Source organism: Haemaphysalis longicornis, unplaced genomic scaffold (assembly GCF_048455015.1).
Source record: "Haemaphysalis longicornis isolate Haplotype H1 unplaced genomic scaffold, Haemaphysalis longicornis Haplotype H1 scaffold_2, whole genome shotgun sequence".
Taxonomy (NCBI): domain Eukaryota; kingdom Metazoa; phylum Arthropoda; class Arachnida; order Ixodida; family Ixodidae; genus Haemaphysalis; species Haemaphysalis longicornis.
In genome coordinates, this window is record NW_027526295.1 from 265,215,535 (window position 1) to 265,243,297 (window position 27,763).

At 49.2% G+C, this 27,763-nt stretch overlaps 1 protein-coding gene and 1 non-coding gene across 5 annotated transcripts in view; one reads left to right on the plus strand and one right to left on the minus strand.

Annotated features, from left to right (window-relative positions):
- The window catches only part of LOC144170633 (single-pass membrane and coiled-coil domain-containing protein 4 homolog), a 59,995-nt gene extending 39,572 nt beyond the window's left edge, over positions 1-20,423 (plus strand). For 2 of the 4 annotated variants that reach the window (XM_077700551.1, XM_077700552.1), the window contains one exon: positions 20,197-20,423. In XM_077700551.1, the coding sequence (XP_077556677.1) occupies positions 20,197-20,378 (182 nt within the window). In that variant the 3' untranslated portion in view covers positions 20,379-20,423. Of the gene's footprint in view, positions 1-8,238; positions 8,364-19,919; positions 20,083-20,196 lie in introns of those variants that run through there. The other 2 variants (XM_077700553.1, XM_077700554.1) reach the window with 2 other exon arrangements.
- Trnak-uuu (transfer RNA lysine (anticodon UUU)) lies at positions 16,817-16,889 on the minus strand. The gene has a single exon. It is a non-coding gene; the product is annotated as a tRNA-Lys (tRNA).
- Positions 20,424-27,763: the final 7,340 nt, after the last annotated feature.

Genomic DNA, 27,763 nt, shown 5'->3' on the forward strand with positions numbered 1-27,763 from the left:
GCTTCATCCGCGTTGCTCGAGATAAGAGCTGCAGATTTCCACTGTGCAACCAACCCACCAACACGGCAATACAGTGACGTCAGTGCAAGCTATCGCGCCTCCGAAAAACGCGTCTACAAACTTTGTTCTCGAGTACACAAAGCACGGCAGAGCAGTTCTACGCTACTGTAACGGCTGCCAAGTACCGGCAGCAACTGGGTGCACTGCGGCCCTCGACTGCGACCGATACCCTCTCCACGCCCCCCCCCCCGAACACACACACACACACTGTTGGGACTGGGCCATTCTAGCTCAGTCACCACTGTTCGATTCACTTCACTTTATTTCCTTAAAGACCCCACAGGGGGTGTTACATAAGGGGCGCGTTGTACAACATAGATACAAAAGCCACTGGTTAACAATACAGATGCATAGATGTTGCGACGTTGCCCTGCTCAGTCCGCCATCGACGCGGCGCAGAGGAGAGCGATGAAGTTGTCGAGCCGACGGTGATTTTAAGCTGCATTCATATACAATATATACAAAGGTAGCAAGAGCGTTACATGGCTCGCACAAAGGCACTTCTCAACTCAGTGCCTCCGATGAAATGCCGCCGCACAACCGCTGCTTCAGGGCTAATTTTATACCCCTGGGGTTCCGCCGGAGCCGCGTGCAGTTCGAATCTTTCCAATCAGGACTATCACTGGCAGCAGTTTGAATCCGGCGAATGCAGGCGAAGTGATTGCGTCAGCCGAGCCACGAATGGGGAAAGGGGAGGCGACTCAGCGGCGCCGTCTCCAGAGTCTACTCGTCGCTGCGTGTCTTTTGCGGGCCGGTCGTCCCAAGCATGATTTGGTGCGGCCGTCTCGATGGGAAAAGGAGAGTAGACGCGGCGGCGCCGTGTGCCGCCAGTTGCGGCACGTCTGCCGCGGGCTGGCTGACCGAGGCGCGAATCGGGCCCACCGTTGGCGCGTCGCCAGGTGCAGCAAATTTGTGTCGGGCGCCCTGGTTAACCGCACACACACGCATAGAAAAATTAGTAAGATCAGACCCGTGTGGGTTTTGGCTTAGCTGTTAACGGAAATAGACACAACGACGCGTAGTGCCCGTCCTGTCCCTTTTTCGCGACGGGACCTCCCTCTTTGGCTTTTCACGCGCTAGCCGGTTTTCGTCTTTCTGTTTATCTCTTACTTTGCGGGCTGATAGCGGTTGCGAGGGGTACGGTTGCGCAATGTTCGAAGAATTCGGAACAGCGGCGGCAGCGTCTCTTTCCAAATTGTTTTAAAGACGATAGTCTTTCTTTGGCCACTTGAGCGCGACAATGTTGGCCTGTCAGTCTGTCTGTCTGTGTCCGTCATAAAGATAATTCATTATTGCAACTTAATATCACGCCCCGCTGTACACATGGGAGCTACTGGGGTCGCCGATAAGTAGCTTCACGTACATAATGCACCCTCTCTACAACTGGCCAACTGCCCCGCGATTCAGCCGCGATTCAGCCCGCGATTCAAAACGCGAGTGCGTACGTCCCGTTTCGCTCTCTCCCGTGTACGTGCCTTCGCGCAATGGGAAGCCCTACGACAATGCACCGTGTAAGACGTTTTCTTCTCGGGCTCCTCTGTCCTGATGTATATGTAATCTCAGTACAGTAATACCTCGTTAACTCGAAGTAGTAAAAACCGGGAAATATTTCGAGATAAGCGGATGTTCGAGATAAGCAAAGTTGCGTGAATTGCCATGAAATATCGAGTTCTTTGCACAAAAGGCACTACTACTTAGCAGCTCTTAAACACCAGCTTTCAATCTTGCTTTTCATAAAGGTTTTAAAGAGAAAAACAACATACAGGAGACGCTCACAGGCTGGGTTTTGTAGCACTGCAATTTTACTTACCAGAAAAGAACTGCGTAACGCTGGTCTGCTTTGCGGCCGCACTCGGGCCTATAGTAAGAAATCCTCTAGCTGCTTGACGGAGTTGACGCATTGCATTAGCCGATCTTCCCCGCCGCTGCACTCAACCTTATTTCGCAGCAAGCGCAGCAAATTCCCCGTTTCGGCATATGTCGGCACCTCTCAAGGATGTTCGTCATCATCGCCCCCGTCTTCGCCGTCCTTTTGTGGCTATTTCAACGATTTCGGCGTCTGTAAGTTCTCCTGTGACGCGCAGATCCTGCGGTACCTCTGCGCATGTCTCTACCGTCACATGACGCAACACGAAGTCGATATGCCTCTAGGCTCAGACTTCACGTTTAAGGAAAACATCGGCTTTGTGATAGTCGCGGCTAAACGTGAAAGAACTCGAGGGGCTTATGCGCGGCAGCATCTTGTGAATCTTGTGAAACGGTACGCGGCGGCAAAATTTTCGTTCCCCTCTTTCAAGATTTCGAGATATCCGCAGTTTGACCCAAAAATACTTCGAAATAAAGGGCACCAAATACATAGGACGTATAGGAAATGGTTCGGTGCCGCGGAAAATTTCGACTTAGCCGATTTTTCGAGATATCCGAGTTCGACTTAACGAGGTATTACTGTATTTCTAATTAGTTAAACATTTTATTATTTTCTTTTTAGCCTTTCACTCGAGCTACGACCTAGCTAAGATGTTGCAGTCGACAGGATCATGATTTATGGCCACGGGAGGACGAACGGACGAACAACCTGGACGGACCGCACCACGACTACGAGAGTGCAGCACGCAGAAATGGGGCACCGACGCACTCCACGCCAGCGGTGGTCGACACAGTGCTGACTTCTACGGAACGCTACGTCCTATGCTCTACGAAGAAACAGCAGTTCGTGAGCGCACTACGATTACGAGGGCTACCCTGCTCTGGCCGTAAGGACGACATCATCTTGCGTCTTCTAGAGGACAACGAAGAACGTCGCCATCTCTCCAAACGAACGAATGTGCCAACGCTACTTCAGGCTGCCTCCGACAACAAACGGCAGATGACCCTGCAAGCGGCGCTGTTTGAGAGCAGAAGGCTGCGTGATGAACGAGAAAGTTTTCTGAGACAACTGGCGAGAGTCGGCCGCACGTTTTCCCCGGTACCTGGACTGCACGAGATCAGAGCACAGGTAGAATGCACGACGGCACGCACATGAACGAGACGACGCATGCAAAATTGTGATTGCGTGCTCACCGGACCTTTCCCAGGTAATCGCCACGATTACGGAGACGCATCGAAGGTCAGTGCATTTCTGGCGAGATCACGAACACACGTTGCTCTGCTACATCGCCCACGAGCTACATCGCCCACGCGCAGGTCATTCCAGCAACGAGCAACGAGACGCGCAACGTACGCAGCGCGCACGAGCCAGAAGGCACCACGTTCCTGGCACCCGCTCTTCCGCTACAGTCGTACACGAACGGAACGCTGAGAGCACGGAACGCAACGGAGCCGGTACGTACATTTTCCGCACGTGCTGTCCCGGCGCGGGTGCACGCAACCAACGACATCGCATCCGGATTGGTGGATATGGCCACGACAAGCGAGCAAGACGCGCGGCGCCCGAAATGCACCATACGTGGCGAACGACCGCACCCCAATTATAGGGGAGTTTCATAGATAAAACGAGACGCACAGCGCACGCAACGCACCAGAAGTGACGAACGACATCCAACTTGAACCAGTGGAGCTGACCACGGAGAACGAAATGCACAACGCACGGAACGCCACGAAGCCGCAGCACACACGGAGGCAACTGCTGTTCGCGACATCCTCCGCTCCCACTGCAGGTGCTATCCGGACTTGGCCAGCGAATGTTACAACCGCAGAAATCACCTGGCCACAAGCAACAAAAGACCCAGCGCACGCGGTTCAACCCTACCGGAAAGTACGAGCTCTCCGACACCCGCTGCTCCCGCCCGAGACCAGCGGACGAACGACATGACACTCGTGCAAGTAGGTCCGTCAACGAGCAAAGACACGGCCAGCGCACGCGGCATATCCGAGCCAGAATTAACAAGATCACCGGCACCCGCGCTCCGATCGAGACTCACACGACAAACACCATTTCGTACAACAGGACGCAACCGCGAGCAAGCGGACTCGCGATACATGGATCCTGCTTGTATGGGAGAGATAGCGACTATAGCATTCTCGAAACAACGGGCAAAAGACGAGGTCTTGAGTGACGACACGGACACGGCAAGAACGGCAACGAATGAACCCGATCCAGACGAAGCGTCGAATGCCCTGACGATGAAGTCACGCTTGCGACGCCGAGGAATGTGGGACCGAACGGACGGCACGAACTACGCCCGCTTCCCCACCACAACGGTTTCACTTCCGAAACAACCACGGCGACTGCGAGCACGGAGCCGCAACGACTTTGACCGATCAGCCATGCCACCCTACGAAAACGCCCCGCTACCGCACACTAAACGAAAAGCCAAACGGCTCCCGCACCATACGCAACGCACGCGTCAATTCAAGCAACGTCCTCAACGCGCCGAACTATGCCATCTCTACACAGCGCAGCTCGCCACTGGACAAACCAGACGACTACGCCCCCACATGCATCAAGCACGCGACGAGCTACACGAACACAATCGCCGACGGAAGCGGCGCAACCAACGCAACGCCGTAAACACTGTCAAGTTCAGGTCTGACGAAGTGAATCCCACGGCACACACACAATAAAATCAAGCAGATTTGAAATTCACCGAAACTCAACGAGACGAACACCCTCTTAACGAAGTCTCTAGTATCTGGAACAACAAAAAACAAACGCCAGCATCGAGCATCTGTGAACAAGCGGACAGTGATCTGGATACGAACGGACGTCAATCTACGCGAACGCTTCATTGTGCCTGGGGGCAGGCGCATTTCGGATTCAGAGCACGATTAGGATACGTATCAGCACGCCCGGAAACGAAAACGGACGACAAAAGCTGCCACCCGAAGACACGCAGAAAAACGCAGTTTACGGTCACGGCCGCACCGACAAGCCCCGAGCTCCCCTGAGCCCGACCCGGCCTGAGAACAAGGCGAGACGCCAGGCGCAACGCGAGTGCTTACGTTCCGTTTCGCTTTCTCACATGTACAGTGTACTAGCCTTCGCACAGTAAGTCGCCCAACGACAGTGCACCGCGTCAGACGTTTTCTTCCTCTGTGCTGATTTATGTGTAACGTGTGTTTTTCAAATCAATTAAACAATTTATTTTTTCTACTTTGTCTTTCATTCGAGCTACGACCTAGCAAACAGTGCATATAAGTTGATTATTCGCGAGTAATACAAATTGAGTACTCATGAGTACTGATTGAGTACTCATGATTGCAGAATGAGTAGTACTCATGAGTGCAGAATGAGTAGTACTCGTGAGTGCAGAATGAGTAGTACTCGCGAGTGCAGAATGAGTAGTACTCATGAGTAGTACTCATGAGCAGTAGTACTCATTGAGTACTCATGAGTACAGAGTGAGTACTCATGAGTACAGATTCAGTACTCATGAGTACAGATTGAGTACGAATACTCGTGAGGACAAATGAGTTTGAGTACAAGTGAGTACGATTACAAATGAGTATTTGATGAGTGAGTACGAGTGATTTTGTGAACAGATAAACTTTTTGAGTCTGAGTTTGATTGAGTACAGCGTAAATAAAAAAAAATGTGATTGAGTTTGAGTGAGTTCTTTCTGTTTTGCCGACCTATGCCAGGCACCAGCTGCCGGCGCGGTGGCGCGTAGTTCGAATTATCCGCGGCGGAACCTACTCCCAGCCAAATTAACGAGATTTTTGATACATTGGCTTCTATGGAGCTTGACTGAAAAAAAAAAAATCGTACCGTTCGAATTATGCACAAACTATTGAAGTTGGAATTAACAAAGCTTTGTGCGCACGCTCGCTGATCATTAATGAAAAAGACAAAAGAAAAAAAAAACGTGGGCGGTGGGTGGGGGGGGGGGGGTGGGGGGGGGGGGAGATTCGTTGCGGAATAGCTATGGTGCGTTAGCACAGATTCGCTTCTAAAGTTCTGTTGAAACACCTCGATTTGATTGTTGTGCTTGTCTGTGTTCTGCTGAGACACCTTCGTGTGCTTAAGAGGACTAACGCTTCCGTCTCAAATGCGCCAACCACAACGCTAATAGGGGGATTCAATGTTTTGTCTCCCGCGCGACGTCATACTTTTTCCCACGGCGCACATCCATTCCGAGGCCCACGCGCCGACGCTCGGCCTCTAAAGTCATGCTCTCCCACAGCGCAGTCATGGCACCACAGGAAGCCTATTCAGACAAACAGATCCGGTGGGATTGAGCCTCGGGTGACCACCCGTCCCGCGACTCGCGGGTCTGTCCCGCATTGACGGCCATTGTCCAGCGTCCCGCAAGAGATATCAAAATCTTCCAGAATGTCCCGCATAACACTGAAATCCCTCGCGGGGTCAGCAAGTACAATCCAATGTTTTGCGCGTGAACGGGGAGGTGTCAACGTTGTGTCTTGGGGAGCGCACATTGCCAGAGCGACGCGTTCGATCAGGCATGGCATGCGGAGACACCCGCAAATGCAGGAAGAAGCTCAGTGAGCGAATGGCCCCACCATTGTGGCCCGCGTCCTGACACGAGTTTAGGAACACGCGGGGGCGTGCTGCAAAGGGGTTTAGTAGCTGCACATCGAAAGCCACCTGGTGCCGATGATTGAGCGGGCAGTCACAGGCCAACATTTATCGTTGGCGGCATTTCCAGGGGGTAGATATTCACTTGCGGGGATGCATGCATTGTGCCGCGTGCACGGCCGCTTGAAAAGGGGGGAGATTGAGTGGCCGTGGTGTCGCAGACCCTCCATGTTGCAAAACCCTGATCCACCTCCGGACGAAAGCTCACCTACACAAACGCTACGAAGACATACCGCAACACTACCGCCTAGCACGCCGCTTCTACGTGCACCCCATTCCTGCACTATGCAAGGAACAGTAGCTAGCCTGGCGTCACCTATAAACCAATACTTTTCCCCATACGCTACTTGATAAATAAGACCCATACCAAGACTGCCGTTTTTGTCCTATACCCCCTGCACCTTATACCATATGGTGTGCAAATGCAGCAGCACACCAGCCATCTCCTCCCCTCACTCCCAAACCCAGAGCAGTGGGAAAGCCTGCTGAACAGCCCGAACCTAGCTTGAAGACCACAAGAGTCTGGTCGCCAGGGAGGGCGCGTCTGGCAGCTAGAGCGCCGGGATTCTGGGAAGGGAGACTTCCCACCGGGGAGCGGCCATAACACCTTCAGCTCTTCACAATAGCACAATAAAAGATTTCGTCATCATAGTCACCTTCAAAAGTTATACTAATATGATTTTCTATTGTGATGTGTCAGTGTCCCCCCGTCATTGTGTCCCACATTTTGGTAGGTAAAAGGTGGTCACCCTAATTGCGCCTCCTGTATACCCATAAAAGTTAAAATGAAGGTTTTACGCACCGAAACTATATGTATACCGTGACAATAATTAATAGACGTTTTACTCCTCTTGTTTATAACCAGCGTGGTCGAATGATGGAGTGAATGCCGGCAATAACGTCACCATCACCGATGAGAAACCCTCGCATCCGCGATCCTCTCGCCATTTGGTTGGCTTCTTTTTTTCCCCGCGTGCATTATTACACTCCAATAGCCTCGCCTTGCCCAGTGCGCTTCACGCAGGCGCAAGAACTCGAGCAGCGGCATCGGGCCAGAGGCACCTGCATTGTATATACATACATCAACTGGTCGACTCGCGAATCCCACGCGCAGCGACGCTGAAATCGCGTTCTGTTTTTAACATCGCGACGCATCCGGTGGTCGCATATGCACGCTGCCTGCTGATAGGAAGTTGGCACGCACAAAACAGAAGGCGGCCCTCTCGTCATTCTTTTTTCCACGCCGCTCGTATCCGCGTTGTCTCGCCACGTGGCTGGCAACCTTGTTTGTATTTTTGCTACAGCTGCATACGGGTGGTCCGTGGGGCTTCACAACGCGTGCGCTAGGCGAAATATAAAACTGATGTTTCGCACGGTGTACCAAGGACATGAACAGACCGGTTTCCGAAGCGGAGATCATAACCCCCGAACGACACGATTTTCTGTTTGTTTTAAGTAATGAAGTACTGCGGCTTTCCAGTACACGTGCTGGCTTTATATACACAATTAAAAGGGCAGTAGAATATAAAGAATAAAAGTAACAAAGTTGCCCACTACTGCGGTCGAACACCCAGGCTGTACTGTTTTTGAAGGGCGAATGATCGCACTGGTGATTTTTAAGCTTAAGCGGAGGATTTTACGGAGCGACAAAATATTTCTAAAAAAGCGATAGCAATACGTATACCCCGCTTCGCATTTTCCTTGGCAGCGAATCCCACGGGCCATCCCCCTGCAGGGTAGCTTCCCATCAGTGAACGCCCCGTTTCATGTACGTACACGCGGCTGCCGCCCAGTGCATGCAACAGCAGGATTTTGCACAACGCGGGACGAAGCATGCATTTCTTTCGTATCGTGGCCCGTTATCAGCGGGACTACGATGACGTAAATGTCCTCAATGTCTCGAGATGCCCTCTAATCGGAGGCAGGGGCGGAGAATTATCGTTCGCAATTAAGGTCTTGACTATCGGCTGCGTTCCTTGAAGCGTGTACAGGTTATGCACAAAAGTGTCAAGCGTTTTTGAATGCGCTCGGAAAGCGTGCCCGCGTATAGGTTGCCGCATAACCATGCATACTGGCGCAAGAGCAGCGTACTGAAAGCGGATGTAGGGTAAACGCGGAATGAGCGAGTGGGCGGTATTTGCTATAAATGAGGGCCCATTTTTTTCTTCTTCCTGACATTATAAATAATGACCCAGAGGCATCTGCACAAACTCCGGCTAGTCCATCGTAGCTCTCCCGACACTGCGGAGAAAGAAGCCCATGCACACTGCATTTCCAACGTTATTTTTCAGGGCTGCGTAATCGGCGGGCTGTGTTAACAGCACACATCCGGCAGCATAATTCCATTCATGCATACGCCGGTCCAATTTATCGGTCATCTGTGTTGATGTATATATCCGCAAATGCTACTAATTGGCACACAGCTGCGAGGGGGTTGCTCTTTTCGAATGGGCCGTGCAGAAGGACGGCACTATAGCGGGTGCTCTCGACCTGTGCCGCGTAAAAGACAGCGGAAAGCAGGCATAGTCGGAAGTTAAATGCCCGTAGTCTGCATGCGTCATCGAGGGAGAATGTGAGCAACATAAAAACGCGTTGACAGTATACACAGCGCTGCGTACAGTGTCCTTTCTCTAACGTGCCCCTGTCTGTGCCCTGTTACCCACGTGAGCCTCCCCACGTTGCATCAGGTGGTATAGATTAAGCTGTAGCGTTCAGCAACATCACGCCTAACAGTTTTAAAGGAAAGAGTGAATGGGCACAGACATGCAGACAGAACAAGATGGGGGGAAGCGATGGGGGGGGGGGGTATATCCGACTCACGTCTATTAGTTTGCTAAAAGCAACTTGACTGGCAAATACAGCTCATCCAATAAAACGTGCTGCTGTTACAAGCAAGCTTGCTATAAGTAAGCTCACTACCGTTCGCCAACGATTGCAGGCTCCCTCTACCACCTTTAAACCCGGTCGATTATTTCCTCAGGACTCCCAGGCGGTCCAGTTGTCCAGACAACAACAACAACAACAACAACAACAACAACAACAACAACAACAACAACAACAACAACAACAGTAATAATAATAATAATAATAATAATAATAATAATAATAATAATAATAATAATAATAATAATAATAATAATCTTTATTGCCACAAAAGGAGAAATACAATGATTAACAGGGCTGTCAAAGCCTACGAGGCTTGTGGGACATGGCCCGGCAATTGGTACGGCAATACAACAAGTTGAGGTAACGATAAAAGGATTTCAGCATTGCTGTTTAAAGAAAACACACGCACGTTACACTTAACGGCAAAACGTAATACCATCCGCAAATAGAACAAACACAATAGAAGAGGAGAAATAAAGAAAAGAAACTGCAAACAGAAACCAATGCATACTAACGTCCCATCAGAAGCTGTGAAAAGGGAGACATTGAACTAACTCCACTGATCGCACTCAATTGCAGTAAGCCTATTCTTCAGCATTTTATCGATGAAGATAACAGCACATCTTCAGGTAATTTGTTAAACAATCTCGGAATGTACACTGAGCGCCGTGCTTCGCCGTATCTCGTTGAGGAACGAGGCACAACGAAGCGCGCGCGAGAACGGAGCATGCGTGAAGGTTTATTTTCAACTTTAAATTCGGTGCTCCAGAAGTACTTCAACACCACTGCTCGAGCAAACAACGAGCGGAAAGAAGGAAAGCCTAGTGCGGCGAACACATTTTCAGACGAAAGTCGAGGAAAGTTGTAGCCCACGCTTTTAAGTATATTTTTTAACAAAGCATCAATACGGGCCTCCCAGCGTGCGGAACAGAAAGCAAAAACCGTTATGCCATACCTCAATACCCCGTAAGCGAGAGCATGTACAATAGTTTTTTTGACCGGAAATGGGACAATGCTTTTGATATGATACATCAACCATGCAACACTCCTAAGCTTGCCGCATAGGTGTGCCAAATGAGTATCCCACGACATGTTAGAATAAAAAAATATTCCCATGTACTTTATCGATTGCACATACTCTACTGGAACACAAATGCATGGTGCACAGGACTTAGAATGCAGATAAATTTGTTGGTCTATTACTGTCATCTTCAACGGATTGCTAAAGCAAACAAGTTTGGTTTTTGAGACGTTGACAGCAAGAAGATTTTTAGAAAACCAGTCAACTGCGTTATGGACATCATTTTGGAGCATTTTGATCGCCGATTGATAGCATACATGTTTAGCCAACAATACGGTATCATCGGCATATTGGTAGACTGTGCACCTTGAGATCGCAGAGGAAAAGTCATTGATAAAGATGTTAAAAAGTAAGGGAGACAAAATTGAACCCTGGGGAACTCCAGCTCCAATAGGCGACTTAGAGCTAACGTGACTGTCTACTGCTACTATTTGGAAACGATTACAGAGATAACTTTTAAGAATGTCATGAAAGGGTCCCCGAAAACCAAGCAAATGTAATTTGTCCAACAAAATGCCGTGATTAACCGTATCGAAGGCTTTGCTGATATCCAGGAATAAAGCAATACTAAATGAATTCTGCTCGAAAGTCGAAAATATTTAATCCGAAAAAGATTCCAAAAGTAATGTAGTACCTTTGCCCGCGACAAAACCAAATTGGTTGGGGGACAGAATCGAAAACTTTTCAATGAATGAAACCATAACTTCAAGAAGAAATTTTTCTAATACTTGTGACAGTATTGGTAAAATCGATATAGGCCTGTAATTTTCAATGACATCTCTTCGGCCTCCTTTATGAAACGGCTTAACAATCGCAATTTTTAATTGTTCAGGAATGGAACTACTATCCAAAAACCCATTCAGCATAAAAACAAGAATGCCTGCAAGCACATCAAAGTTGCGTTGTAGCATGTGAGCTGACAGTCCGTCAAGGCCGGGTGGTTTGTTTCGTCGGAAACTGAATACAATCCTACGCAAGTCGTGTTCCGATAGCCTCGGCAGGAAGGCAGATGCCGAGACAGTTTTTTTTTTAGTGTGCACGGGGGCTCGAATTCCTGGGAAGCTTTATCAGAGGAGCGTGCGAAATGACATTTGAAGTTTTCAGCAAGTGATGTTGGGCTTATCGAAAAACAATCGGTAACAGAACTGAGATCCCTTTTTCCTCTGAGGTCATTTATTAGCGACCATGTTTTCGCCGGATTTCCCGCCGATTGGTTAAACTGCTTCAAAAAATACTGTCGCTTCGCTACTCTGATAAGGGCAACTACCTTGTTTCTTGCCGTCCTATATTCTGCGCGCAAGATTTGATTTCGAGGGGAACGCTTAGAGCGTTTCCATAATATATCTCTTTCTGCAAGTGCGTGCATTACAGTAGCATTTATCCACACGTAATTTTTTCTGCGCTTCTTTATCACTAATTTTTTGGACATGTTCTCAAACGTTTTTATTTGCGCACAGAAACAATCGTAAGCTTCTAATGCAGTCTTTGACTCGATTAATGTAGACCACTCGAACGCCCTAATGAGATCATCTAGCTCCCGCTGGTCTGTGACTAGAATTCTAAGCTCACTTTCTGACAAGTTACTACACGAAACTTGGGCAGATAGGGGCAAGGTCGCGATCATGTGACAGGCTACAAAATAATGATCGGCCAATCGCTGTGCGATCACATAAGCTGCTAAAGAGTAATTTGATGCACGAATCGAGATGTGATCTAAGCATGATCTAACTAATTTGCCATTAACGGGCTCTTCTCTGGTTGGAGTAGTTATTGTATTTTCGAACCCATGCGAAGCTAGAAGAGATAAGTAATCCGCTACAACACCCTTTGTCAGGCATAATGTGTTGAGGTTGAAGTCTCCTGCTAGACATAAGTCATCGACAGGGTTACAGTGCTGCAACAGGGCCTCTAATTCTATCAGAAAACGAGTACTGCTGTTTGCTGGAGGGCGGTAAAAAGCAAATACTGATAAGCGGCACTGCCCCTGAGCCACTTTAATAGCAAGGCACTCAGCAAAAGTGAATGACGTATCAATGCGTGATACGTCATACTCATCTTTGACGAAAATAACGATCCCTCCCCCGCGTCGAAATGGGCGAGTCGCGAAGTGTGATTGATAGCCAGGCAAGAAAAACGTATCGACGCCAGATTGTGGGACGTTAATTTCCGTAAGGACGAACACGTCCACAAAACTCATAGATGAGATCGCAAGCGTTTTAAATTCCTCCCAGTATTTTCGCAGGCTTCTGATGTTCAGACTGAGTATCGTAAAATCATCCTTGGAATTGTGACGACAGCTATTTTTGAAAGAGTGAAAATCAGGTAGCTCTTGGCAGGTGCTCGACATTGAGTTAGATAATCTTATCAAGGTCTGCTAGTGTGCCGATTCGAATTCGGGACGAGGATTCGTTTTTCTTCACGAAGATCTTTCCTGTTTTAGCCCAGGTAAACTCGTACCCCTTAGCCTTGGCTGCTGTACGCGCTTGCCAGTACAAGTCTCGGTTTTGCTTAGTTAGATTTTCGTTGAAGAACAACTTCGGGAGCCTATCCGCGTGATGAAGCTCCCGGAGCTTATCACGGGCGTCGAACCATTTTTCCTCGCAGGCAACAGACACGAAGCGCACCAAGACTGTCGGGGTTGAGCCACCTTTACCTTGCAAGCGATGCACCGCAACTACCTCTTCCAAAGAAAAGTCTGCTATTTCCAGTTTAACAGCCAGCTGACACAGCGTTTGCTTCAAATCCTCTTTTTTGTCAAGGGGGAGGCCATGTATTTCTAAATTTGCATTGCGGCTGTACTGCTCACTGTCATTCTGAGCATTACGCAAAACTTCCAGCTGCTGTGCCTGTGTCTGGACTGTGGTTGTCAGCACGTCGACTTCAGACTTCAGCTTAGCGTTTTCACTTTTACACTCCTTTAGTTGTGCAGCAACCGAGTCGTATTGATCAGACATAAATTTCACTGACCTCTCAAGTTGGTCGACAGATTCGGCAAGATTAGAGAATTCATCTCTAAGGCTGAGTAGTGCGTCTACTTTTTGCGTCAACACAGGCAAGCAACGAAGACTATCTTTGATTTCCTTGAGGTCGGCTGCTAATGAGGTGTTTGCAACCGCAGCTTCCGCTGTTTCGGTGGCCTCGGGATGCAAAACAGATTGCGAAGCAGTACCGGTACGCCCTTTAGCGGATCTACACGTTTTGCAGATCCAAGCTTCTCGCTTAGCAAGACCCATTGCGGTGAACGTAGTTTGGGCGATACCGGAGCACGCTTGACCGAGGTGATAACCGTGGTTGCAGCATGCACAAGTCATAAACACGCCATCAGTGGGCAGCTGCAAATGGCACGCAATACAAACGTCGTCGTCCGACATTGTACAAAGCAGCAGACAAAACAACCACAATTGCAGTAGGCGGCGATACACTTAAGAAAGAGAGTTTCGAACTGCCAAAATCATAATAACACGCTACTTGTCGAAAAAGACGGTGTCAGCGTTGGGCGAAAGTATCGCCGCCAACTGCAGGGAATCCCGGGAGGGTGGCCACGTTATGTAGGCGCTCCGTTGCCGCTGTTGCCAGATGCGTCCACGGTTCTTGATAAAGCCAGTTTGACTGGCCTACTTGCAGCTTAGCGAGCACCGTCCCGTCGTGAACAGCCTCCGCTGCAACACCGGAATCGAAGAGCAGGTGCAGGGGCGTAATCTTGATGGTTCACCGAGACAAAAGCAGTCCTCGCTCGCACGGGTTCAGGCAGCACTCGTTCCACGATCCTGTCGAAAAAGACGGTGTCAGCGTTGGGCGAAAGTATCGCCGCCAACTGCGAAAGCGAAAGTATCGCCGCCAAATAATAATAATAATAATAATATACTGCAGAAAGTTGAGCTAGGCGGTTTTTACATTCATTATGCAACAAAATGTGCTCGATAAAAAATGACAGATTTATATTTTCTATTTGGTTAAGGGTAGGGAAATCACATCCCTCGTAAGCGTGACGACGGGCTAGTAAGACGGTCTCCTGGTCAATACACAAACTTTGGGCTAAACACGCCAAAGCTATGAATTGGGCTACCTACCCATGGAGCGTGTGAAGCGGAACGACGTTACGAAATAGTCTACACAATCCGCAAATGACCTTGATGCATGGGTGTCGGCAGGGTGGAAAAAAGAGGTACTTGCCCCCCACCCCCCATCCTTCCCCAGCCACGCCAGAACCACATCGCCCCTTCCCCACGCCCTCTCTCCCCGCAATGCAACGGGTCCGTTCCCCTCTAGACAAAAAATATGCCGACGCTCATGCCTTGACGTGCGCCGAAGTTACAAACACCGCGCCTCCGGTGCTGGGAGAACCGGTACCGTGCAGCGTTTATGACAGACACCTTGTAAAAAAAAAAAAAAATGGGCATCGCACCACTCGATTGGTACACACACCTGCTGGACAAATCGAAATGTTTAACAAAATTTAATTTTAATTACCTCTCAGCATCTGGCGCTACACGTATTATAAACTGTGGTCATCGCCGGTTTCTATGCGTTATTCTGAGACAAGTCTTATACAGTACGATTCCTCCTAAACTTGTATGTGTTGCTTAAAAAATCAACCACTGGTAGAGCTTTTGAGCCAGGAAAGCCGTGTGACTTTGTTCTTAGTGATTATCGTACGCAATTCAATGAATTTTATGTCAGTGTGTAATATTAACACCATGGTTACTGAAACCATTCTGCTATTACACATTATTATTGTGCGTGTATTGCTATGCTTTTAGTACTGACTATCACATTCTGTGATGCACTTGGGATCGATGAAAGATAACGGCGCGTAATGACGTGATACGTCATCCCAGGCTGCACGCTGCATGTTCCATGCCACGCTGGATGCAAGTATAGATGCATCTTTCTTGGAGAATGGTATAGCTATTGCCGATGCACGATGATTATGCGCAACGGATGCAGCAATGTCCGCCTTCACATTGCCAGTTATCCCACAATGGGCTGGAATCCACTGAAGTGCAATGTGATGGTGCGCTTGTAGAGCTTGGAGATGTAAAAGATGTATGTCACACACAAGCTGGTCTTTTGGAAAAGATGCTAGACATTGAAGGGCAGTCCTTGAGTCTGTGAAGATGGCCCACTCTCGAGCGGGTTGCTTGACGATATGAGCGAAAGCCACCCTCAGAGCTGCAAGTTCGGTAGCCGTAGTTGACGTTCTGTGACTGAGCATGACACTGATGGTAGTACGAGATGACGGTATCCACACCCCGATAGTGGATGATGTTGATGACACCGACCCATCAGTGTACACATGAGTGTGGTCTCTGTATATCCGCGACATGTAGTCCAGGGCGAGGAACTTTAGTGCGGGAGCCGGAATATACTCCTTCCTCGTGATACCAGGCACAGTAGTCGTGATTGGTATGGGCAGGAACATCCAGGGCGGGTGCTCAGGAGGAGAAGGCTCTTGATACACCTTCGGCAGAAATTCACTCACTTCTTTAGCCCAGCTTGTCGCTAGAGGATGGCCCCACCAGGACTCTCCAAGCGGGTAGAAGCAATTCTACATCGTATGCGATTGAATGTCGCATACACGCGCAACTTCCTCTTCAAGATAAAACAGGCTACGTCGCCACTCTGCCCACACTGTGATGTGCGAGAAACCCTGCAGCACCTGCTCTGTGAATGTGCTCGATTCAGTGCACAAAGAGTATCCCTCGCAGTGACTTTGGGACTGCCGCTTTCCGTGGACATGCAGCTAAAGGACGTTTTAGGACAATGGGCTTGTCCGAAACGTGCTTTACGGGCTACCAAAGCTCTGATAGAGTACCTGCAACACACAGGTCTAGATCAGTCGCTGTGAATAGCTCGCCGTATATGTACGCATATCCATCATCTTCATCACGTCATCAACTGGCGCAGCAAGTTAGGCATTTTAGCCCAGCTAACATCGCCAGACTTCATTAAAGATCTCTCTCTCTCTCTCTCTCTCTCTCTCTCTCTCTCTCTCTCTCTCTCTCTCTCTCTCTCTCTCTCTCTCTCTCTCTCTCTCTCTCTCTCTCTTTTTTTACACTTCAATGTACTTTTTTGCCCATCTGCTATTATCTCTCACGAGGTTGGCAGTATTTCTAAATAAAATAAAAATAAATAATAAAAAGCTTGCGCTTACACAGGAACGCACTCAACGGGCATATGCCCGCTGGCTGCACAGTTACGTCCACTCCACGGTTTCCAGCAGTCAAAAAAAAAAAAAAAAAAAAAAAAAACGACGCCCGAGCAGGGGCTCGAACCCTGGACCGTTAGGTTAAAAGCCTAACGCTCTACCGACTGAGCTACCCGGGCGGACGAGAGAGGGCGTCCTAACACTACAGCTCTGGAGGACCTAATGGGCAATGAAACGCAGCTTTTGGTGGAGGCTGGATTGAAATCATCCAGTGGCGTAAATAAAAAAAAAATCACGAGGGGGACACACATCTTGCCATGGCGGCCATTTTGTTTCTATAAATATAGGTTTTAATTATTATTCCATGCAATGGGGGTACCCCCTTGACTTACGTCGCTGTTTGAAATACTTAGTCGAACATAAAGAAAAATAATTCTGGAACTAAGCACAAAGTAGGAGAAGGAGTATAGTTTTCCGACTCAAGAGCCAGTGGTGATAAAGAGGGTAAAGTTTACCCGAACCTTCCCCGGAGTTTAAGCCCAGGCTGTTGCGTTTTTTTTTTTTTTTTTCACGCGCAAGCTCAAGTTGCCTATATGTATACTCGTGAAATTGGTGTGACCGTGCATGAAGCTTCCCGTCTTTTCAAGCTTACAACCCACTTGCGCAAGGGTTGATGCGCAGTAGAAGGTGAGGAGGGCGCGGGCACCCGACGACCCGACGCTAAGCCTAACGCCGTCAACCAGTACCCGCAGCTCGACGCACAAATAGTGTGATGTTACTTGGCATGTAGTAAGGTTCAACTTGAAGCTTACCTAACGTTAGGCCTAAAGAAAGCTCGTTATAGGTCCAACGTCACGCTTCGTGGTCTATACGCTGCTTACCGGTATACCTATGCAAAAAGTACTCAAGTGTACTTTACTCCAAGCTCCGGAAGCGGTTGACGTCGTAAGTCGACACAGACAATTACAAACAAGACGATGAGCGATTCATCATCTTAGCGTCAGCTTAGCGCCAGCAATGCTTGCAATAAATTTAAGAACCAACTATAGCCCCCTTGGAAGCACGGGCATCAAAAGCACACAACTGCCTACGCTCCTATTTCCTTCCAACTACATATAGTCGCCGCATTTTGCGATATTTCACCCCTTACAATTCTTTCTGGCTTGTCCATGTGAATCAAGTCACTGTGACGTTTTTCGTTCTAATACGGACGCGAATATGGTCAAGTTTGCAGCAGCTAGTCGACAGGGGAATCAGACAGAGGATATCCGTGTATAAGCTGCAGTTTGTTACCTTACAATGGCCAGCGACATGCCAAGCAACGTCTAACTCATTGTAAATCAGCTTCAGGAAGCGGTTGGCGACGTCAGACCGACCGGTAATCGAAAGACCCATTTGTCAGCTTTCTGCTGTGTGTGGGTGCCTTTGTTGTGTGGCGCCAGCGAGGTGTAGCCGCCTTGCAGGCACGACCACAGCGTGCCATGTATCCCCTGTTGTGGCGTGTTCGAAAAATGGCCATAGAGCATCTGCAGCATGAGCTGGCGGCGCTGGGTGAAGAATCTTTTCTCATGCGTTGGTCTACTCGCTTCATCAAGGTTGCCAATAACACCGTGCAATGGTGTGTCGTGCCTTATTAATAAGGTGAAACTTGCGTGCTGAAAGGAGTTGTATGTTTGAGGCCAAGGCGCAGTTTAGGCAGCCTGGCTGCGCATGCATCTCTGTACGGACATAGAACGGATGTGTGTGAACTGCTGTTGTTTTTATGTTCACTCCCACGCGTGAACTATGGTGTATGAGTCTCGTGCCTCGGACACTATTGTAAAGGACCTTCGGTGCGGTGGACTAGTTGTTTTGTGAACTTCCGTGATCTTCACTTCCTTTTCCTCTGTGGCACATTACGTAAATCCTGTGCTCTGTCGACCCGTGTAGTAGCTAACTACAGCGGGTCCTAGCTGTAACCTGTGTTTAATAAATTCTCTTTATGTGTGAGACCGACCGGTTCCACGGTTGGTCTGACGTGCGACGTAGTGCCGTCGCATGTATACCCAATGGGGACTTCAGTACACGCCGCACATGAGAATAGTCGAGATCTTCTGACAGCTACTGTCATCGTCAGTGGCCAATCCACCCAAGTGGATAGGTTGTCAGTCCGTCGCCGCCAATGGGAATTTCGGTGACAGGCTTTTTGGGCAAACTGAGCCGAATGACGCATGAATACGTAGGAATCCTTGGCATACTCGTTTTGCAGTAAACTTGGGGCTGTTTCGGAAGGGGAACTACACGTCCGATTAGCCAGTAACAGTCCTAGCGACATATATTGCCTTGCCCACGAGGGAAGAAGACATTAAGGAGCAGACCCTAACTGATTGCTCTTATCCGGCCCCAGAAAGAGTTGGGGCGGCTTGTCGGACCATCCCCAACAAAAAACCGCTCGAGAGCAAAAAATTTGCACGCGGCGAATTGGCATGGCCGACAACTTTTCTTCACTAAGTACTATCGTGATAAATTGAAATACGAACAACGGAGCGCGTGGCTTCCACCCTGGCGACGGGCTGCCTATGCGCAGTGCCAACAAGTTACGAGAGTTCGTGACCAACCGTGATATCGAAAGACCGTCGTATTTCTATCGTGCGTTGGGCGCTCAGCACGAAATAAAAAATAAAGGCCGGAATATAGCTGTGTGCGCCGTTTTCACTCATCGCAGTAACAAAGTTAGATAACGCTTGCGTGAGCGGGCGCCCAACGCGTTGGGAGGACAAACCGTAACGCTCACACGCCGAACGACGGTGTTTCCATATCAACGTTGGACACTAACTCTCGTAACTTGTTCGCACTGCGCATGCGCGGCCCGTCGCCCGGCTGCGCGGCATGTACTGAAAGCCACGTGCTCCGCTGGTCGTATTTCAATTTATCACGACAGTACATGGCCAACAATCCCTGAAATTTAGAAGAAGACGATGCAGAAGAACAGTAAGAATGAAAGCCTAATATGGCCCGAAACTTCGCATTTGAGGGGCAAAATCGCTTCGTAATCTACATCGCAGCTGCCGGTCATAAACGGACAGTGTCGACCGTCGCATATTGTATACGCGCTGTGCGAGTACAGCACACGAAATTTCCGCTCGCGCCTTCTTCTTCTGCCCACGCGGGTCCACGCGGGACAGTTATTCGGCTCTGGGCGATTCCGGCGAGAGGACGCTGTCGCGCAGGGACCTCGGTGCCCAGCCTGTCTTCTGCAGCAGGGCGCAAAGGCAGTTCCCTCTTCCGAGCGCGCACACTTCGAGCGGCGCGGCGAGTGAGGCAGCAGCGCAGGGCGCCCCATCTGCGTGGGGCCGTGGTATGCCAGAAGCGGCTGTGCCAGCACCGACGTGGGTAAGAACGGCCCCGCCGCCGAGCTCGCCACGCCGTATACCGGGCAGGCAGGGGGTGACGTCTCAGGTCCTCATACCGTCCCCATACTAATCCCGCGGTGTCTGTTGTACGCAGGAATGGCGAGCCGAAACAAGAACAAGCCCCGGCTGTCGCAGAAGGAAAAGCAAGAGCGGCGCAAGGACATAAACGAGATCCAGGAGAAGATGTTCTCCCTGGTGGTTCCCGTGATCATCACCTTCGCCGTGGTCATCGTGCTCATCGTCTACGTCAAGACGCGGCCCCGCACCGAGATGTGACTGCGCACCAATAAAGCCACGCTGCACGCGCCGCACTCAAGTGCACCCTCCTTGCAGACGGACTCCTTTCTTCCCCGGGCACCACAGGGACGGCCGCAGGTACAGATACCCTCGCAATAATGGAATCGCTATATTTAGTGTTTCGTTGTCCTCACTGCAAGGCAAAGAGAGAAAATCACCCCTGATTTTAACGAAGTCCCACTTAAGACGGAGTGGGTGCACGGCCTGTCGAGGGTTTACTGTTACATGTGGCCGCGTCTGTTGCGCGGCAGCGTGCGCTTAGTCGCTGCCGCGAAAAGCGCAATTCATCGCCCTCTCCCCGTGGCGAACCCTGCACGCTTGTCGCGCAGCAAGAGGCTGAATATGCAACGGCAGGAAATCGGTACCGCCTAGCTTACCTGTCTACATCAGCAAAAGGGTCGCTGGGTTACGGAATCACAGGCTGGTCTTCCCTTCATTAATCGCTTTAGCCATTTTTCAGGTTTACATTTATCAAGAGCCCACTCTATAGCTAATTGTGGATCACTCGCCCATCTGCTGTGTTATGCAGAACAAATTTTAAAGATACCTAACTGGTACTAGGTTTGTGAAGGCAGCGGTACCCGCCACGGAGGCTTAGCCACTGCAGTGGCTAAGGCGTTGCGCTTCTGAGCACCAGGTCGCGGGTTCAAATCCCGGCCGCGGTGGCCGCTTTTCTGATGGTGGCGAAAAGCAAAAAACGCCCGTGTGTCCGAAAATTCGGCGCACGTTAAAGGTATACCCAGGTGGTCAAAATTAATCCGGAGCCCTCCACTACGGCGCGCCTCATCGACTGCGTTGTGTCGGCGCGTTAAACACTACAATCAATCAGATTAGTGCGGTATAAATATACATTGCTAGAAGCGAATCCGGAGCACGGGGTAGGTGCTCCGGAGTGACCTGTCAGGTGGGATATATGGGCAAGGCGTGGCTGGCCACAGTAATCAGTGCTAGTTCAGGCGGCTCCCAGGGTGCACATATGGAAGGCTGCGCAATTTCCAACGCCGCCCCACCTTTGGGTATACGCAACTGGATCTTAAGATAGAAACTCTTCGGTAAATCGGAATTTTTCTTGTCCGCAGTTAAAAAAGAAATTGCCGAGAGCGCCCACGTGAGCGCGGGTATCGCGGAGATCGCCCGGCAGTTAACAAAACCAAGAAAATGTCTAGAGCTCGTATGTGCGTGCATCGCGGCGACCGGCAAGCATCCCCTGCGCAAGTTTGTCAAGCCAAGCATACCCGCTTATATATATATATATAGATTGGCCAACGTTGCGGCGACCACCCAGCAGTTAAAAAAAAAAAATGCCGAGTGCTCGTGTGTGCATGCCTCGCGACGACTGCCCAGCGTCAATGGCGCACGATTGCAAGCCAAGCATATCACCACTTTGAAAATTGGCCAAGAGTGTCAAAAAAAAAAAGAAAAAAAAAAGAAAGGAAAACACCTCCAGCGTCCGCCGTAATCGTCGCAACAATTGCTCGGAACGGGAGAGACACGTCATATAAAGTGTACGCGCCTCCAAGGTGATGTCATTATCACTTCCAAAAAACGAAGAAAGCTCACAGCAGCAATGATGGAGTAAAGGTCGTTGCGCCGGCTGCGAAGAGGAAGCAAATAGGCTGCAACCGTGGACTTAAACCTTTATGATGGTCGTGAAAGTTGTGTACAGCTTCGCTATGTATACCTTCAAGTCTTACGCGTTGGTGTGAGCTTCCTGCACTTTTTCCCCTGAAGCCTCGAGTGCGCGTACATCTCCATTGAGTAAATGATACAGTATGAAAAATGTTTATGTGCGAAGCGCATCTTGGTAAACTAAACATCGATGAGCTTTGACACCTTTGAAGCCCCATTCATGAGCTCGTGGGTTTAAGTGCTACCTGTATAGCTGCAGTTTTCGCCGTGACATACATGGCAGCTTTTTTAATTGCACAAGAAACCTTGGCACATTCAAGGTTTTCAAGGCGCTCTACACGTGTGCAAAAATGTGAGCTCTTAAGCAGTTTACTTTTCTCGCGTTAGCAATATTAAAGGGATGTAGGTAACAGGTCACGTGGACGCAAGACGGAGAGGGCTTGTGGAGCGTGTGTTCTTCCTTCTGTCTTCCTGTCTGTCGCGCCGGTTCCACTCAAAACGGAACATCAGCCGCGTGCGGAGGCGTCAAGATGAGGCCTCTAGCGCAGCTGGGGTGGCTCGGGTACGTTGGACGGGTCGCGTTGTAATGGTCGAACAAGCGGAAAAATGGTATGTAATGGAAACGACGGCGACGGAATGCCGAAACTGCTGAACAACGAAAAAGCGACATGCAGTTATTACTTTCGCCGGTGCTTCACTTTCCCGCCAGTCTAGTGAAAGCTCAGCCCCATATCTCGAAGTTTCCTCTCTGCGCTTTCTAGTGGAATGCACGGGTGTAAAATAAGGGGAGAGACCACGGACCGCAACGTCCCGGTGATATGGCGGCGTTCTATTTGCAAAATGGCGATTGTGAAAAAGGCGAAGCAGCTCCCTTGAGCAGCTCGCGCTATCAAACCGCCGACGTGACGACGGGCACCGATAAGGATGACGATGACCCCATGACTCTGGGCCGGGGGCTCCCAAAAGAGGCTGTCACGTCCCTGTGGATTTTGTAACTACTACCACGGGGATACACAAAGAATGCAGACGCTCTCAAAGCACCATCCCCTGCCCTGACTAATCCTTGAGTGACCCTCTATAAATAAATAAGAATCATTCATAAACTTTATAGAGAGGGTTTCAATATACAATTGAAACAATTGCATATTGAAACAAACTCTACAACGCTTTCTACTATTCTATATACTGCACCGCCCTCGCTGTACATCACTCCCCGTGCAGAACGTGTTCCATGCTTGGCATATCTACATGGTTTTGAAACATTTATTTCCATTTGTTCTCGGCATGGGCCGTGTTGTGGACAGGGTTCTGGGAAGGAGGAGGGTTAGGATGGCCCGGATGGGATTGGCCATGGAGGAAAGAAAAGGTTTTGGGATTGGCTGTGGGCCAGGGATGATGATGTTCGGTCCGTCGGGTAGGAAAACAAACGCAACGAATGCGCGCTGTGTCTCCTCTGCCTCGCGACGCGTGTGTATGGTATAGCGTGTGCGACCAGTGGACTGAAACCATTCTCCGTTCTGTCGAGGCCAGAGTCGCCCAAGAGAAACAAAAATTTCTCGAACATTTCAGTAAATTATCGAGGCACATCCAGATGATATGTCCTGCTGTCACCGATGTATTACACTTAGTGAAGTTTTCTTGATTGGGGTCATTCTCGTATAATTCTTGGTGCAGGTTATAATGCCAACCTGCGCATGGCACGCGATTACTTCCCTGCGGGAGAAGCTATAGGCGGGTTTCGGTGTTTCAAAGGTGGAATCTCTTGTTGATATGAACATATTTCGATTGATTTGATTGATTGGGCTTAATGCGCCGACGCTACACAAGCGATGAGGAGCGCCGTAGTGGAGGGCTCCGGATTAATTTTGACCAACTGGAAATCTTCCGAATCTCGAACACCCGGGCGTTTTCGCTTTTCGCCTCCATCAGAAAAGCGGCCGCCGCGGCCGGGAATCGAACCCGCGTCCTTGGGCAATAATTTCACTGCTTCATGACACAATTGTGCTTCTTTAATAACAGGAATAATGGCACACGAACCCACCAGCGGGGTGCCACCGTATTTTGTGACAATGTCCAACCTCACTGAGTATGGCAAGTATACGACCGCCGTACTTTTTTTTTGTGAAGGTGACTGCAAGATCACGTGCCGAGCACAACACTACACACAATGTACTTTAGGAGCTGAAATGCAGAGGCGATGCGAGCCTGCCGTCACTCCTGGCCTCCCAATGAAGTGATCCGAACATGATCGCCATCTGCAACTGGCGGCGGGCAAGGTGACAGCGGAACACGTGTGTCGGCTTGTGGGGCCCAACTAAACGATCGAGTTTCGTGGAGCGTCCAAGGCAGCAGGCATGTCGTTAATCATTGTATGCGTGGGCGTAATAACGCAGAATTTTCATACAAAGGTGAGGCGCATGGTCAGGACCCGCAAGGACACTGGTGCACCACACGGAACAAAACGGAAGTGGGACAATCGGCGATACTTTTTTTTATGGGTGGAATTCACTGAAAAGTTTAGTCGTCAACTTCTTCGCTTGGCAACACTGGAAATGGTCACGGACATGACGCGGCTTGTGCCACGGCACCCGCACACCGCAGAAAAAAAAAAAAACTCCGGCGTGCGTCGTTTATGTTTCAACCTGATTCTCAGCGGTGGTGTCAACAGATAGGTTATTAATCGCACTCACATTGGATTCGAGGCATTACATTGCGTTCGGTGGGGTACAGTTTGGAAAGCCCAACACACATCATGTGCTTAGCACGGACAAGTACCGCCATTCCGCGAAGCCCGACGTAACCAGTAACGGCGCACTCACATGGTTGCCTGCATGCGTGCCTCTCCAGAAATACAAACTATAGCAGGAGCACTCCCACCGGCGACACGCACCAGGCGAGGTGCAGCTGACATTAGGACTTTGTAAGATCTTGTCTTTTAAACGTTTACAAAAAAGAAAAAAAGAAAGAAAAAGAAAAACAACGGTACCTTGCCAATGCATCAGCGAGATTCCGTTTCTTTGTGGGTACAAGCCCGGCACTTCCTGTGCGCACACAGTGCCATCTCCTGCTCCTCTAGGAACACTCATCTTTTATGCAACTGCTAAAGCTACCCCTCCGAGCTGCCTGAGTAGCCTAAGGGTGCAATTGTGGGTTTTGGAACGAACGGCCCGGGTTCTGGCCCCAGTAATGGCAATGTTTTTCCCCACCCCAAGACCCATGATTTTTTATTGTAATTGTTTTCAGCTCAACTCTGCTCATTCATTTCCTGAATAGAAGAGGTGTTGTTGGTTTAGAGGTGGGGGCGCAGCATAGAAACACGTTTAATTAACATTTTGCATTGCACCGAAAGCGCAAATATTGTTGCAATACATCAGGGGCAACCACAAGCTATGGGGGTGGGAAATAGCAGGGGAAAAATAGTGGGTTGCGATACAAAATGCAGGAAAGAGTTCCCGACTGCTTTGGCTAATTTTAGTGGTTATAATGGATTCAAGGAATTTGGTCTAAAGTTTGCAGGAAGGTAATTGTTTTGAAATTGAGGGCATGTCCAAGGAAAATGTTTAGTAGTGTCCACAATATCACAGCTGATGCATATGACTTGATTAGGAGAATGGAAAAGCTTTTGTCGTTTAGCAGAAGAAAAGTTTGTGCCAGTCATAAGTTGTCCGACGTGGACTTGTTGGAAATGAGAGTAGGACGAGGGAATTGGTGTGCAACTAACTAGGGAGGCCAGAGAGCCTTTCTGGTGCTGTGTGATGGCGGCCCAGTGTTCTTCTGGGCCATGTTCACAGCTTGAAGGCATCCAGCTGGCTTGGACACAGTTGAAAGCTATGCACGTGTCGTCAAGTTTGATGCTCCATGGATTCCGACATGGCCAGGCACCCACGAGATGGTTATGTCGATTTTTGCAAAGTTTAGCCCCCACAACAGATTGTGCAGATCTGTTTTGATTATTGTTTGTACAGGGCCACATAAACTTTTACATTTATAAAGTTGTGCTGAGCACGGTCAGTAGACAGAGGACTTGAGGGCGGGGTCACCCATGTGGTGTTACCTCCTGGTGCTGCAATACTTACCCTAGTATTCTGAGACCTTTGTCCACTCGAGCCTTCAGTGAAGGAGATCCTTGAAATCGATTTCCCCATGCATAAGCATTGCGGAATCCTCCCCTCAGCCGAGTGGAGGGAGCAGATGGAGTGGTGGAGGGACTCAGAATACTGCCCTTAGTCATCTAATGATGGACATATGAAATAGGCTGTAGAAGTTTGGTGGCGAGGTTGAAGTGACGGCGACTGGTGACATTAAGGGAAAGGTAAAGTGGCTAGGTTGAAACGTGGAAGCATCAGTGCTGAAGGAAGTGGTCTGGAGCTTGGTGAGGCAGGACTCAGTGAATTGCAGATACAAGACAGCGGAAAGTAGTAAAAGCGAGGCAAACAGTTTGGCGGTTTTGAGCGCACAGAATCAGACGACCACACACACTGCTCTTAATTTCAGTGTCTCCTGAAACTATAATTTGCTGATTGAAATTGACTGACTGATTGAAATTCATTTTATTGGCCCTGTTATTGAGCCTTGGCAATCTTGCTGCGTGGTTATGTCCGAGGTATAACCAAACAGGTGCTGCGAATTTCAGCACCTTAGGTTACTGACTGAACTTATGACTTGACTAAAACTGGCTGGTTGTAATTGGATGATATAGACTCTTCTGAAAATGCAATAATGTATTACGAGCACAGTAGCACCAATAAAGCATTTGCCAGTATTTAGGGCAAACATGCTCTCCCTGCTTCGATGAAAATCGATTACTTTTAAGCTGAAAGAAAGCCGACCTCAGATACTTCAGCATCACTGCCAATCTGAGCACACAAGCAGAATCACGGAAACAATGTCACTTTTTACAATGTATTTATTGACTAGAAGGCCCTATCATGCAACAGGCGAATGTAACACGCAACACTTGCAGTGGCATCCCATTGTGATTCCTTGTAAAGAGGTCCGTACAAGTTTCCCAAGCTAAAAGAATTCCCACTGTGCATCTTGACCAGCAAGTACGGTGGTGTACACACTTAAGGTGGATGTGGGGATGCGTGCCAAACGGTACTACCAGAGATGCTTGCCGACACTGCCATGAAGCTCTCACAGATTGGCAGTGCACCTGCAGCAAGGCTATCTTGCTATCCCATGCACCATGTCATCAGAGTGCGCCTTCATCACCTACCATGTTGCGCGTTGATTGCTGGCGTTTGGTTGATTGCTGTATCAGCAAGTGGCACTCAACTCAGCGCAAACTCTGTCCATAAACAGCCGTTTCAATCTTGATGCAGTTTCTGCATCAAGATGAATCAAGCTAGCCTACCGGCAGTGACAAATCAACACCACCCTTTCCCCACATTATGCCTAAGCTCCTGTATATTTCACACGCACTCGATAATGCTTTGTACTGTCTGCGTACAACCTTCAACAAACATGGGCATGGCAATGTTAATAAAAGCATATGCTCACACTTAGAATATGGCTGTAGGTGCTGGAACGAGAGCATAAGGGTTCATATGACTTGCACTAGGACAAAAACACACAAAAAAATCGAGGTTTCATCAAAATGCAACCTTCCCTATTAGTTCTGAGATTGAAGCCAACTTCAGTGTTCAAAATGTGGCACTGCAAAATAATTCAATTCCAAATTTTGTCGTTTTACACGCCGGAGCTACACCTGGTCTATAAAGTGCGCTGCAGTG